The 16,032-nt window shown below is 37.3% G+C and overlaps 1 protein-coding gene across 1 annotated transcript in view; it reads right to left on the minus strand.

The window, feature by feature from the left end:
• Positions 1–4,660: 4,660 nt before the first annotated feature.
• Positions 4,661–16,032, minus strand: part of LOC123654745 (Golgi-associated PDZ and coiled-coil motif-containing protein-like) — a 57,268-nt gene continuing 45,896 nt past the window's right edge. The window contains exons 3-14 of the mRNA XM_045590630.1: positions 14,654–14,702; positions 13,646–13,787; positions 13,462–13,567; positions 11,624–11,785; positions 10,710–10,835; positions 9,318–9,430; positions 8,805–8,894; positions 7,775–7,916; positions 7,101–7,190; positions 6,756–6,864; positions 6,057–6,375; positions 4,661–5,720 (exon numbers count right to left, since the gene is read on the minus strand). Coding sequence (XP_045446586.1) covers positions 5,603–5,720; positions 6,057–6,375; positions 6,756–6,864; positions 7,101–7,190; positions 7,775–7,916; positions 8,805–8,894; positions 9,318–9,430; positions 10,710–10,835; positions 11,624–11,785; positions 13,462–13,567; positions 13,646–13,787; positions 14,654–14,702 — 1,566 coding nt within the window. The 3' untranslated portion in view covers positions 4,661–5,602. The remainder of the gene's footprint in view (positions 5,721–6,056; positions 6,376–6,755; positions 6,865–7,100; positions 7,191–7,774; positions 7,917–8,804; positions 8,895–9,317; positions 9,431–10,709; positions 10,836–11,623; positions 11,786–13,461; positions 13,568–13,645; positions 13,788–14,653; positions 14,703–16,032) is intronic.

The raw sequence follows: 16,032 nt of genomic DNA on the forward strand, positions 1-16,032 counted from the left end.
TGATTACTTTTATCACAACGTAAGTAAAGTCAATATGGCTTCTGCGTCATTGTAAGTTTTATAAGTTGCTATAGAATAGGTATTAAGGATTTTTATTTTAATGTTGTCTAAAGTAAATATTATGTAATTTATTAATGCTGACATTAAAACATTATAAAAATATAAAACATTGAAATAGCTTCCAATTACATACATTTGTTACAAGCACAGTAAACCTTTTTTTTTATTTTGCAAACGATATAATTTGACCTATGTCTAAGCAGCTGATATTTGCATCGATTTATAGATTAAACAGTAAACACTGTTATTCAGAATACTGTGATTTTTACATTTTACTATTAATTTTACATGGCCTGAAATTACTACTAAACTAGAATTAAATACCTGTCGCGATGTCTGCTCTGAGTCTGATCAATAAAATTTATTTTTAATATTACATACATACATATATACATATAATCACGCCTCTTTCCCGTAGGGGTAGGCAGAGACCACTTCTTTCCACTTGCTACGATCCTTACATACTTTTTTCGCTTCGTCCACTTTCATTATTCCCTTCATACATGCTCTTCAGTTTAGGGTACTCTTGACCTGGCCCTTTTTCAAGACGTCCCTTATTTGGTCTCGGAATGTCCGCCTAGGTCTACCCCTTCCAACCCTTCCATTCACGCTCGCATTATACACTTTTTTCGTCAATCGTTCTTCACTCATTCTCTCGACATAGCCAAACCATCTGAGCATACCTTTCTCAATTTTTGTCACTACATCTTCTTTCAGACCATCTCCTATATCTTATCCTGTCACTCAGTTTAAATCCTATCATACTTCTTAACGCTCTCATCTCAACTGCATTTATTCTGCTTTTATGTTTCTTCTGCCATACCCAACTTTCACTTCCGTACATGAGTGTCGGAACCAACACCCCCTCATGCACAGCCAAACGAGCCTTGTTAGACACCTTCCGACTGCTCATAAAGGAGTGCAAAGCTCCATTCACCCTGTTTCCTGCATTCACTCTTCTTTCAATATCACTCTCACACTTTCCATCTCTTGTAAACTTTGAACCCAGATACACAAATTCATTCACCTGTTCAATTTGTTCATCTCCAATCACGATATTGCAGTCTGTCACTGCCTCATCACTTTTGCCGTCTTTACATTCATCTTCATTCCCTTTCTTACAAAAGCTCCACTCATAGCAGTTACCATCTCCTGCAACTCCTCGGGCGAAGACGCAAGTAATACTTGGTCATCAGCATAGAGAAAACATTTGACGAGTAACTAATTCATTCTCAACCCACTTTCATTATCTTTTAAATCTGTCAAACAATTGTCCATGAACAGATTAAACAGCCACGGTGACGCCACACATCCCAGTCTAACACCTTTTTCGATATTAAACCATTCAGTGTATGCGCCATTTATCCTCACACAAGCACTGGAATCCCTATAAAGAGATTGCAATGCTCGTATGAGGATACTGCTCACACCATTCACGGACAATGTCGACTACAATTAATTCCTCATCACTCTATCATAGGCCTTTTCTAAATCCACGAACGCGCACTAGACTTTTTTGTTTTTAGCCAAACACTTTTTGGCTATGCACCGCAAAGAAAAGACCTGATCCGTACATCCCATTCCCTTTCTAAACCCCGCTTGTGCATCCTATACTTTTTCGTCTGTTTCATTCACAACCCTCTCAATCAACACTTGCATATAATTTACCGACAACGCTGAGGAGGCTTATACCGCGGTAATTTATAAGTCCAACCGTGACCATTTTCCCTTGTACAATGGGACGATTACGGCTTTGCACCAGTCTCCCGGTACTTGCCCATTCCGCCAGCACAAATTGAAAAGGCAGTACAGCTAGCTAGCCACTATGCCATGTACAGCCTTCAGCATTTCGACGGTAATCCTGTCATACCCTGCAGCCTTACCTAATCTCATACTTTTCAACGCTTTCACTATTTCATCCATGCTTATCTCACTTTCATCACCATTTATACTCTCTTCCATGGAAGGTGCCGTATGTTGTACCTACACTTCCTCTCTTTCGAACAAACTTTCAAAATACACTTTCCATCTCTTTAACACACATTCTTCTCCTTTTATCATGCTCACATCTTGACTCCTGATTGTACTCAGTTCAATGTAATATTCTACTATACATACACGTCATGTAGTGCAATAAATTAATATTAAGTATTATTTTTGTGATGTTTGTTAAAATTGTTTCAGCTTATTTGGAAAGACTTAAATTTAATCATGCAATATTTACACGGTTACATCATTGTTTGTGCCGTGTCAAATTTTTAGGAAAACTTGTAGTTTGACCAAAAATTAACAGAACAAATTTTAAAACGAATTGTTTTATCACATTTATAAGCTGCCTCTCGAGCTTGATAATGATATAATCGATGTAACACAACTGATAATAACATTGGGAAAGTGACCCTGAAATACTGTCGTCGACTCGTCTTTGTTTACGATGCGAGCGGGAGTTAACATTTTTTTGTAAAGAATAATTCAGATGAATGTGCTGATTAGTTTGTATTACTCAGTCTCTATATATTGAAGGTCGTAGGAAATGTTCGCCAACGACTAACTGCTGCCAACATTCGATTTCTTTGCATAGGTAAGTACATTTATCTTTATTGCATATTATGTGACGTTATATATGTATATGATGTAAAGATATCTTAACACATTAATTATTATATAAATCTTACTAAGGACTAAAACAAATTATCGCTTAGGAATAATTAAAGGGGCAGGATCATAATGCAAAGTAAAAAGTAAACTTTTTTGACCAGAAGTTTTAAAGTGTTTTTTGTACGCGAGCCTAACATAGGTACATATTATGCTAAATAAATGAATTTTTGAAATTGTAAACTATTATATGTTTGGAACAGGGATCTGGGCTATCTGGATCCAGATAGATCTATCTGAGGCAATACTTTACAATAACTTCCCATACAATTATCGTTTTTTATTCGGAACTTTCAGCAGGGATGAATTTCCTTTATGTCTTTATAGCGAAGGTATAAACAAACATAAATATTTTTTGACAAATGAAAGCTAACTTAAATGTATTAAAATTAATGAGTCTAATCATTTAGTCACAAAAGATAAAATAAGTACTTGGAACATTATATAGCATGGATGACATTTTTGAAATAGCTATTTATAGACTATTTTATAATGTTGGTTAAGTAGCTCTAATCTTGATGGTAACATACTTATTATTTGTTTAAAATATGAAATAATAATATCAACAATTAAAATAAATAGACGGGAGAATATAATTTATTGTAAGTATAATAGAATAGTTACCACACTGGAGCAGTGTGGAGAAGTTAAGTTTTTAAGATGTTACAAGCTGTATCTTTTTCAGTTAAGAATAGTGCTATACTGTGTACTAACTGTAGTTCTTAGCACAGGCTGAGACGAAAATATATATGTCATAGCCAAAGTAATTGAAATCAATATTATATATATATATATATATATATATATATATATATATATTTTTTATATATGTACCAGAACTTGCATACACTACATTATTTGGTACTCGAATCGGAAAAACCGCGACAGTAGTCTGAAGTTGAATCTTAATTTTAACAACAAATAATAAAAAAAATCTTATTTTATCTGTATGGAGTCAAATTTTATGGATAAATTGGTAAAAATTCGTTTACAGTATCTTTTCAGTTCAACTACCACCTTGGAACTCAAAAAGCCGCCCATTGCGGGATAACCATCCAACTGCTGGCTTTGAAATACACAGGCCGAAGACGGACAGCAGCGTCTTCGGTGCGACAAAGCCAGTCCTGCGGTCACCAATCCGCCTGCCCAGCGTGGTGACAATGGGCAAAACACACGCTACACGCTATTTTTAGCGCGAACTTGTGGAGGCCTATGTCCAGCAGTAGACTGCGATAGTTACTAATTTTATTTTTTGATCCTTTATTATTTATATCATTTTATTGAAAAAGTTTTCACCGCATACGACTGATATTTTGTTTTAAATTTCCATGGTTGTTAACATTATTTGAATTCGCTTCTTCGGGATTTACACCATGTACCTTTTTATATTTGAGGCTCCGATATTTCGGCGCAGTTGCATGCGCCATGGTCACAGAAGAACTGCGCATGCAACTGCGCCGAAATATCGGAGCCTCAAATATAAAAAGGTACATAGTGTAAATCCCGAAGAAGCGAATTCAAATAACGACTGATATTATTTGAAGAAGTCGACTTATTACTGATTGCACTTCTGGTTTCATCATTATCAATCTCCTATTAGTGGCTTCTTTTTGGTTTTGTTTTGTGTAAATCATCTAACTAAATCTCAATATTTTTACAAGAGTTGTCTCTGGTTGCCAAGTTAGTTCTTCTTCTTTTTCCGCTTTTCGAGTGTCTTCTTATAACAATTGCGTTTTTATTTTACCGAACCGACCGAAGAACCGACCAAAGTGTTAAGTATCAATCTAGATAGACCTACATCTAACTAGCTACAGAATACGGATCTGGTTAGGTTGCGTCTTTAAATCCGAGCTTATCATCACCGCGAGTTATACCGTTAATTCTATAAAGTACTGCAGCAGGTGTAAATTGTTGCTGAAAAAATGCTCGGAATTAAATATTGAAATAGTGTCTCAATCTGTCTCCTATAATAAATATAAGTCTCATGTTTACATTTTTGTCACACAAATCAATAAGTCATTAACCAATATATAACAAACAATGCAAATTTATTATAGAGTTCTCTTTATCCCCATCGCAGAAAACCAAAAAATAAATGTTTATTTGTACATATATGAGTATACAATTATATATTCGTGAGTAACTCGACAAGTTTCTGTCACGGTTTGAACAAATCGTGGATCCAGGATTGGATTGTGGGTATGTGACATAATTATATTATTATACCTAAACTAGCATGTATAGCATTTTGTAACATAATAAAAATAAAAAAAGAGATTTTAAAACCTTAAAATATTAAGAATATTTACAAATACAAATAAAATCAAAACCTACAATAATATGTAAGCTTTAAACGACAATAGTTGAATTTTCGTTTTTTTTTTTTTACATTTAATACATTAATTTTATTTTTCTAAATCACAAGCCGTAATGATTAAATACGAGTATATAAATTAAAAATAATAAAATTGGAAAATATGTCTATATAACATAAATGGAATTTGGATGAAATATAAACACTAACTTAACCAAGTACATAAAACCAAGTTTTATCATACTATAGAATGCGCGCGGTGCTGAGATCCTACTCGATGTATTTATGTGTAGCACATGAAAAACATTACAATTTATAAGAAGCGCTATTTCCACAATTAAATTAAAAAAAAATGTCATAGCCCTCTACCTAATCTATTGTAACGACTTTGTGCGAACACCTTCGTATCCTCAGTGCTATTCGCACGTGAAAATACGGCAAAGGAATGGAATACTAGCGAAGTTTTCTGTCACCAATAGGGCGAGCAACTTAAGAGGTCAAAGGAATGCGATGCTGCCAGGGGTCGAGGCGAGGCGAGGCGAGGCGAGACGAAGCGAGGCGAGGCATGAGCGCTCAAACAGGGGTGCCAAAGTCCGGGTCGCCTCGTCCGGGCAGCAAGCGCGGCGCCACTGGCCGCCGCTCCGCCTCTCCGTTCCGGCCATTCTCCGTCACACGGCGCGCCGAGCCTATCCTGGAATATAGCCGTACGATCAGTATCGACACTCGAGCGGTTCACTGGCATTATCATACATTAAAAATAATCAGACTGCCATTTATTGAGGGCACAAATTCTGGTAAGGCACAGGAGGATATATATGCAGCTCGAAATCTGGAGCAGCCTAACTGGGTATATACTTGAACTTTAAAAAAATCACAACTAAATAATATTGCTCAGTAAAGTGGCCAGAGTTTTTTAGGTGTTTCGGAAATAGGATTTGGCAACGCGCTATCAATGCTTCTGGTGTTCGAGGTGTCATTATGCTACGGTTTTACGAATTAATTTAATTAAAAAAAAAAAAAACTATACCTGAAACCCTTAGTCTCTTTCCTCGCGCGAGTGTCGCCATTGGTTTTGCTAGTTTTGGAACGTATGTCGAGCGGAGGTGGAAGAGGGTCGGCTGAGTTCCTGATGTCGGGGGATGGAAGCGGTTTCGAGTTAGTTGTGACATTTGTCACCGACGCCCTGTTAGTGGTGACCGTCTCGCCGATCACAGCCGGTAATGTGGCGTCCGGGAGTTCGGTGTCACCCACTGGTGCGCTTGGAGGCGCCTCGTGCACGGGAGACGGAGGCTTATATCCCGACACTGGCGAATCGCTGCGATCCAGTACTTTCTCCGAAACAGGCGCTAAAATATAATTAATATAGGTAATATATTATAGGATTTTTAGTTATTTAATATATTTTTTCATGTTTTCGTTTGTTTCTTTCATAATTAGTTTAATTTTTATGATTCTGGTCCTAAGAATCTTAGAATTTATTTACTATTTAGTCCACTTTTCAAAACTGTTTAAATTATTTAACTTTGCTCAAAATGTGTAGTTTACATTATCTAGAAGCCCTTCAGCCTGTACCAGCTTAAAAAAGTTGTGTTACATACAAGGCCACATGGTTTCGCCAAAAGCAGTTTAGCTAAGATAAAGTTATTTTGTAGTGGTTAAAGATTTTCAGAATATAAACGATAATTAAAGTATACGAATAAGAAAAATAAAGTACAGTACAACGTACCGACAGCCCGGTGGTCGGGACGATGGTTGGGTGTCTCGGCTGCGTCGCGCGGCTCGTCCGACGACTGCGCGTCCGACACCGCACAGTACGCGCCTTTCGTCCTCCAGTCCTGTGTCACATAGTAAAAACTATGGATAATTAAAAAAATATAAATCTGTAACTACATAAAAAAAATTTTACACTACTGTTTGGTCAAATACAATCCTCAAAAACATTTTCTTAAGATTTTTAAAACTAAATAAGACTAGTTCGATATTCGTGCTTCATCCCCTGAGCCAGCTCGACTCCCACTCGTGCATTAGAAGTGAGGCTACAAGGCGCACGACGAGTGCGGCGGGCGCTCACCTGCGGCTTGCGCTTCTTCTTGAGAGCGGCGCGCGTGTGCACGGGCGTGGAGCGCGCCGACGTGGACAGCGACGCGGCCGCGCCCGCCGTCTGCACACACACACGCGCGTCACACGTAGCTACCGGCTATACAATATAGTAGCTATACAGTTTAGTGTAGTAAGTTCCAAGGTGGTTGTGGAACCTTGTTATCCCTTAGTCGCCTCTTACGACACCCACGGGAAGAGAGGGGGTGACTAAATTTTTTAGTGCCGTAGCCACACAGCACAAAAATAAGCAGTTTCGAAACTAGTTACGCGAATCCACGAAACTACGTATAACCGATTACACATAAAAGACGTTACGACCCACGACTACAATATAGATCTTTCAAGTCATCCACTGTTACCAGAAATTTTTGCCCGTCTAATCGACACAGTGCCGTGAAATTATCGTATTTTCGGAACAATTATCGTACACCCAATAAAAAAAATTCAAATTCAAGTTTTTAAGTAAATTTAAAAACATTAAAAATTAGTGAACAACTTTTCAAATTTCATCAAATTTCAGCTGGCCAAAAAAAAGCATAATTTGTGGAGAAATCGTTTCGTTTCAGTATTTCTGTAGGACAGACAAAATTATCATAGAAAAAGCTCAACTCCTTATTTTAATAATATATCCAAAAAAATAAAAACCTCAAGTCGCGCTTCAATCTTGATCGAGTCGTCGTCCATGTCGAGTATGGAGAGGCTGTTGATGTTGTAGTCGGAGTAGTGCGCGGGCGCGTCTGCGGTGTCGCCGCGCGCCCCGAACCTGCCGTGCTGCCGGCCGTACGGGCTGCCGTCCGGGAGCGCGCACGAGGTGCCGCCCGTCGGCCCGTACGAGTTGGTTTCCTGCCGAGCGTACGCATCAGCTTCTGCCGCGTATGTGTGGAGGTCGCCCCTTTGCCCGTCCGCACGCAGCGCCTCGTACTCGCCGTCGCGGCGCTCTCCGTACGAGTTCACCTCCCCGGAATCACTGTCAGACGCCCTGGAGCCAAGAGTGTTAATATCTTTTTAGAATACCAAGGATATAGTGTGAGATATATTAATAAAACATTTCGTACGAAAGATAAAATATTATTATAGGCTTTTGATTTGATACAAGTGTATACGTATTTTTAAATGCTTTAACGATTTGTTTTTAATTCCAACCTTGAGGAACTTGAGTAGAACTTTTACGTAAATCGTGACAACTACTTGTACTACAGTAAGAACAAAAACGGCTCGACTGACTGTTTATAATTTTTTTTGGTAGTTATGAGAATATAATATAATTGTAAATCATATTTCATACCGCTACGTAATTAAGATGTAACTATCTAATATATTTTTTTACCAGTCAGTTTGCAAGACAGCACAACGTATGTTGGGTCAGCTAGTATTATATCAGTAATCGTCACCATCAGTTCAGCCTATCGCAGTCCACTGCTGGACATAGGCCTTTCCAAGTTCACACCAGATATCTCGGTTTTTCGCAATCCTCATCCAGCCTACACCGGCAATCTTACGAGATCCTCGGTCCAACGGGCCGGAGGACGTCCCACACTGCGTTCACCAAGCCGCGGTCTCCACTCCAGGACCCGTCTGCTCCAACGGCCATCGGTCCTGCGACCCAGATGACCAGCCCACTGCCACTTCAACTTGCTAATTCTAGTATTATAAATATACAGTAATAGTTAGTAACCGGTGGTTGTAGTCGGGCGTGCGCGGCGCGGTGGGCGTGGCTCCGGCCGCGTCCGGCTCGAACGACTCGTCCTCCGGGTACAGTGGGAACCTGCGAACAACACTCGCATTGGAGACATTTCAATGTCATCGAAAATTAAACATAAAATAACTATTTTTCTAATAATGACGTTTATTATCAGTTTTCGAAAGTAAGGTATCGACTTTATCCTAAATACTGTCACAAAAAACCACTACTCGCAAAACGTGCTTAGAGGACGCGTATAAATAAAATAGACGGAAAATTTCGTAACAGTAAGGATAATAAAAAAACCTAAAATTAGCCTCAAGACTGAGTTTAATAAAAACTAAAACAGTGTACAAAAAGAAAAAAAAAACATTTTCTTAAAAAGCAATCTCCAACATCCGCATTATACAATTCATTACTTTGGCTCATTTTCAAATCCCGTACACTGCACTGTATTAACCTCTCCTACTTAATGTTATTTATGTAAGTTAATGATGATTATAATACCTATAATTGTCTTCAGAGAGTCTGTCGTCGTCGTCGGTAGCAATGAATTGAACACAAAGGGCACAGTCTCCTTTCACGCTTTGCAACGCTTGGACCGCTTCTTTATGGCAGGCCTATGTATAAAACGAAATTAACAATAGCATTTTGTCTATAAATTACTAAAAATAAACGTTAAGATAAAATCAAACAAAATTGTGTTTTTTATTTTATTTAACTAGCTGACCCGGCAAACGTTGTTTTGCCAATATCTACTATAAGTGTGCGGGGATTTACTTATAATCGAAAGCGTTGTAGACAATGAAAGTATGCTTTATTTAGTGACTGCTTGACTTAGTACTATAACAGTCACTGCTACGATCGATACACAAATAAAACCAAAAAAAGGCCGAAAATGGTATACTGAGTAAGACAGGAGACCAGCTTGATTCTCATCCCTACTCCGTGATGTTTGCTGGATAAGAGGTGACAACGGTAGACTTTTAGCGGGGATAACTGATCGATTGATAGTTATCGACCGGCGAAGGCAGGAGATCAAATTGAATTGAGAAAAAAATCATAATTAAAAGAAATTATTAAAAATAATAAAAAATAAAAATTGCGATGGAAAAATAGGGGTTGATCGTAGACAGGTGGAAAATTAAGAGATTTTTTTTTTTATTTTAAGTCATGACGAAATAAAAATAAAAATCTTGCCAAAAAAATTAAAGTTTATAATTAACAAATAAAATATAGGGGTTGATCGTACAGGGTAGAAAATTTGGGTTGCATGTATTTTTTAATGTTGTATCATAAAAAAATAAAAAATAAATAATTTATCTAAAAATAAAAAAATAAATTAGGGGTGGACTACCCTTTACATTTAGGGGGATGAAAAATAGATGTAGTTCGATCCTCCGACCTACCCAATATGCACACAATATGTCATGAGAATCGGTCAAGCCGTTTCGGAGAAGTTTAACTACAAACACCGCGACACGATAATTTTATATAATTATTAGATTACATGTAAGCCATGATAATGTACAATGGTACAATTTTTTTGTTCGTCGTTTTTTACATCAACATGAAAGGAAAAGAAAACAACATATAGTATTCTGATTATTCGATATAGAGGAATAAAAATAAAACAATGAAAGAAAATAAAATTGTAATTCTATGCACTTTTAATGCAATAAGAAGAATTATTCTTATTATTACCAAGATTTCTTTTCGTTTCATTTATCAATTATTATTAAATCATAATACATATAATATGAACCTTGCATGAAAATAAGTCGCCCAGGAAGCAACTCGTGGGTAATCATACTTAAGTACCTATGAAAAAGTTGTATTCAGTCAGTTAGAAATGTCTTATAAAAAAGTAGGTATGAATAATGAATTATATATACCCACCTGCGTGAGGTCGAGATCGTTGATGGCCAAAATGGCATCGCCGACATATAGTTCGCCAGTGAGCGCCGCCGGCCCGCCCGCCTCCAGCTCCGAGATAAGGATGGGGACACCATGTTCACGCCCGCCCTGCGTCACACCACACTGTAGCGCATCTACTGACAGCCGAATCATATTAACGGTCTTAATAAATAATGGACGACCCCTTTACGACGACTAGATAAGATAATTTATACTGCGTGTTATTGAACAAGGCGTCCTTCCAGTTAACTGCAATATCAGAATCGATATTATAAACTAAATAATGCAACTTCCTCGCTTATCAAATATTTACTGTTTATAAAATTATCGAGTCACCTGAGTTACTTGTTACACATAAAATGTAGGCTATATTATGATGCGCCTGTGTAAATGGCTAAACGGAAGGACGCCGTGCAGTGGTCAGTAGGGCTATTCTGTAAATAACCATTTCAATATCGAGCTTCACCTGAGTGACAGCGCTCACTTCGAAAGCGAACCCACTTGACCTTGCTTTGGAATTCTGTAAACATTCGGTACGCACAAGCGATGTGAAGTGAGTGTCGAATCGAAGAGCGGCAATTTAGAGCTGTGTTTATTTTATCGATATTCTTTTCTTATGACTTTATTTTAGAATATGTGCATGAAGTCAAGTGTCGAATCAAGTCTCGAATTGTGATGTATGAAGCGGTAAATCCCCTTACAGAATACCGAATTCATACTATTAAATGTCAACGTTCGCACGCAACAGGGTTCGACTCGTCGCCGCACTCACAATTGTGGCGCTACGGGACTGTCGAGTTTTAATGAATACGAATTTGATATCTCACCGCGGATTCCGCTGTCGAGACACGAAAATTTTCTTACAGAATAGCACTACAGTAGTAGCGAGTGCGCACCGTGACGGAGATGCCGAGGCCGAGGTGCGGCGAGCGGCGCACGCGCACGGTGCGCGGCGCGGGCGGCGCGTGCGCGGGCGGCGGGCGCGGCGCGCGCGGCGCCAGCCCGCGGCACACGCGCACCAGCGTCTTGTGCCTCTGCAGCAGGATCTCCGCCTCCACCTGCGACGGCACACGAACGTTACACGACACGCTGCCTTAGGTATTATATCTATACTAATAGATATTATAAACTTGAAGAATTTGTCGAACGCGCTATTCTAAGGTACTACTGGTTCGAATTGAAAAATTATTTTTGTATTGGATAGTCCATTTCCTGAGGAAGACTAAACTATACAATATTTTAGTAACTATTTTTCTCAAATAAACGCGAGTGAAACCGCGGACAGATTGATATAATGAATAATATAATTTTCATTAATAAAACGACGATTTAAAATTGCTTCAGAAGAACCCTACTTGAATAAAGTAATTTTTGATTTTATGATATGACAAGAGCCTGACTGGGGAAGTACAAAGATCACAACCAAATTATGCTTCTGGTGTTGTAGGCGTCTATTGCCCAGGCCTACTACGGTAGGCTACCTTACCATCGGGTGGACCGTACATTTGTTTGTCGGCCTAGTCGTATCAAAAGAAAAAGATTTTATAGAGAGAAAATGTATAGAATGCTATAATTAATAAAATAATTTCAATTTGTAAAATGACAATTTAATAGTGCTTTTAAAGAGTCATACTTGAATAGTCATTTTTAAGTTTTTAACTGACTTCAAAAAAAGGAGGAGGTTACTCAATTCAAACGTATATACATATATTTTTTAACCGACTTCCAAAAAAGGAGGAGGTTCTCAATTCGACTGTATTTTTTTTAATGTATGTTACATCAGAACTTTTGACCGTGTGGACCGATTTCGACAAATTTTTTTTAATCGAAAGGTGGTGTGTGTCAATTGGTCCCATTTAAATTTATTTGAGATCTAACAACTACTTTTCGAGTTATATCTAATAATGCGTTTTTACTTGACGCTTTTTTCGTCGAACTACGTTGTATTATACCGCATAACTTTCTAGTAGATGTACCGATTTTGATAATTCTTTTTTTGTTGAAAAGAGAATATCCCTAGTTTGGTACCATAATAAGGAGAAATCGAGGGAAACTCTCGAAAATCCGCAATAACTTTTTACTGGGTGTACCGATTTTGATAATTTTTTATTTAATCGAAAGCTGATGTTTATCATGAGGTCACATATAAATTTTACCGAGATTTGATAACCACTTTTTGAGTAATCTTTGATAACGCGTAGTTACTTGACTATTTTTTCGTCGATCTACGTTGTATTACTCGTCGATGTAATTGAAGTCGGTTTTTTTTCGTTTGCGAGCAAACACAATTATTTTTTTATGTACATATGTTCGGGGATAACTCCGTCGTTTATGAACCGATTTTGATAATTCTTTTTGTTGATAAGGAGATATCCCTAGTTTGGTACCATGATAAGGAAACCAGGATCTGATAATGGGATCCCAGAGAAATCGAGGGAAACTCTCGAAAATCCGCATAGCTTTTTACTGGGTGTACCGATTCTGATGATTTTTAATTTAATCGAAAGCTGGTGTTTATCATGTGGTCACATTTAAATTTCATCGAGATCTGATTACAACTTTTTGAGTAATCTTTGATAATACGTATTCACTTGACTATTTTTTCGTCTACCAACGTTGTATTACTTATCGATATAATTGAAGTCGGTTTTTCTTCGTTTGCCTGCAAACACAATTATTGCAAGCAGTATTTAGTAAATTTATGGAATAATTAATTAATTTTAACTCCGATTACCTGGGCCCATAAAGAATCTCTGAGCTCGGCACGCATGTCGCTACCAAGTAATTGTAGTTGCTGTATCCTTCCTGCTAATTCTTTGTCTAGGTACTTGGTAGCGAGTCTGGAAGAAATGGAATAATTGTTATTGAAAATTACTTTATTTGTAATTTAAGAACATTATTAGTACGATTTTCTTTACCGAGCTCCGAATAGTTCCGAATGTAAAGCGAGTACAGTTTCCCGCAGCGCCGCGTTTTCTCGCGCGAGCTGCGCCGCCTCGGCCCGCGCCCGCGCCGCCTCCGGAACGTTGCCCAACGTGTCGCCGCCGTCCTGACAGCCCCCTATTACGTTTTGTATTATATTCATATCAGAAAGTAATAAAATATTAAAATAATTATCGGTCAAGCATTTTAGTCTACCATAATGTATAAAATATTGTTATTACAAAGGTGTTTACAAAAATAGCTGACCCTTATGAGACTCTGTTGAACTATCAATTGAGTGTATTAGACGTCTGCGTGTCCGTTTCTTCTTTACATTTCATATCTACAGAAAAATCTCATAGATGGCGCTGCTTTAAAATTGTCTTGTCTACTTATATTCATTTAATTATGTTTATCGGCTTAGTTACTTATATTGCGTGATTTTTATAGTGTGAAGCTAGCTTATATAGCATGGTTATTAACAGAATAACAACAACATTCAAATATGCGTCGTTAGATTACACGTTGTTACAGAATGCGTTGAGGAAATAAAGGTTCACTGCTCGTTCCCGGTAGGTGAAAGCATGATAATATGTAGCCTATATGTTGACCCGACCTCTTAATAATATTCGTGCCAAATTTGTAGTAAATCCATGCGGTACTTTTTGAGTTTATCCCGGACATACATACAGACAAACAGACAAACAGACAAAAATTCTAAAAACTATATTTTTGGCTTCGGTATCGATAGTAGATCACACCCCAAGTATTCCTTAAAAAAAATATTCAATGTACAGTTTTGACTTTTCTACCATTTTATTATATGTATAGATTACTTAAGAATATCACCCAGGGGCATTAAAGAGCCTCAGTTCATAACTTCAATAATTCTTAGTTCAATCAAAAACATTCAAGCAAACACGTATTTTCAATAACAGTAGCAATATAACAAAAAAAAACGATGGATTATTAACGGTCTAACTCAATTTACGAATAAAATTTACCTGCCGCACGAGCCTGTACCAATTCTGCCCTCATATCCACGAGCTCCGCCTAAAAAAGAATAAAGAAATATGAAACTATTGTGTCCACAAGCCGTCACTAGACACAAACGGAAAGTATTAAATGTCGAAAATAGAGCACCCCTCCTGTTTGGACAATGAATGTTATCTTTGAACGAAATCAATGGCAGCGTAAATCCGAGTCAAGGGGGACAGATGGCGTTAAGACTCGTCACACGTATGTTTCGTGCACTCTCATAAATCGGATGACCTCTCGCACCTCTGGTGCTACGTACGCCTACCCGTTTGAACTGAATCAAATCACGATTAACTGCACCAGCAAACATCCCTGATGGTGTGTTTTATTACCTCAACCAATTCGTGCCCCTCAAATAGATATGATATATTATTACTTTGATTACTAAGCTTAACTATCATAAATAAAGTTAACACCCTGCGGGTACAAGTTACCAAAGATTCACAAATAATGATAACACACAAAGTAGCCTGTTATCATTGATTAATAAGAAAATAGGCAGAAGTAATTTATGTTCATTTATTATTTTAAAGTACAATCGTAAAACATCTATTTTATTTTATTTGTTTTCAATATCTAAAATATGTTAATTTATAGGTTTCGTTGGCACATTTAGATGGCATTTAACAAATAATTGAATTTAATTAAGATTAGATTGAGAAGGTCGTACGAAAAAAAAAAACGATTTCATTTCGTCAATATTCATTAATTTATCTAATACTAAGTTATTTGTTGAAATATGTTTATTATTGATAGGTTAATATACTACGTTTACAGCATAAAATATTACTAAAGAATAAAACAACACTGTCAGCTGCAATGTAAACCCTCGGAGAGCTTTTTTCGGTCACTCTTGACAGGTCGTTTTTTGATTCTCATCATCAACACGTTACATTGTGCAACGTGTGCTATTACCTAACCGCAAGTTTCTCTTTTATTTTAAATGAAATAGGGATTCATTCAATTGATCTTAATATTTATGTAACATCTTAGCGCAATGCGGAAGTTGTTATAGTTGTTAATAAACAAATTAGGAACACTTATTCTAATAGTTATGTTTGTTAACTAATAAACATATAGGTAAGAAAATTTGTACGGACGTAAAATTTCTTATTTAATTTATGTTTAAGTAGTTGTCTTGTAACAAATCGACAATCAACGCTATGCTACTTCGTGTCTTAACGTGCGTATTTTGATCGCTATCATATTATTAAACACTTCCACTTTTAAGCTATTTGCAAACAATTAACTTAAATCAACTATAACACGATATAAAGCGAATCTGGAGTGAAGTGTGACTGAGTCACTGTGTGACAGCGATGTTAGCCCGATTTATTATCATACT

This window comes from Melitaea cinxia, chromosome 6 (assembly GCF_905220565.1).
Source record: "Melitaea cinxia chromosome 6, ilMelCinx1.1, whole genome shotgun sequence".
In the NCBI taxonomy this organism is placed as follows: domain Eukaryota; kingdom Metazoa; phylum Arthropoda; class Insecta; order Lepidoptera; family Nymphalidae; genus Melitaea; species Melitaea cinxia.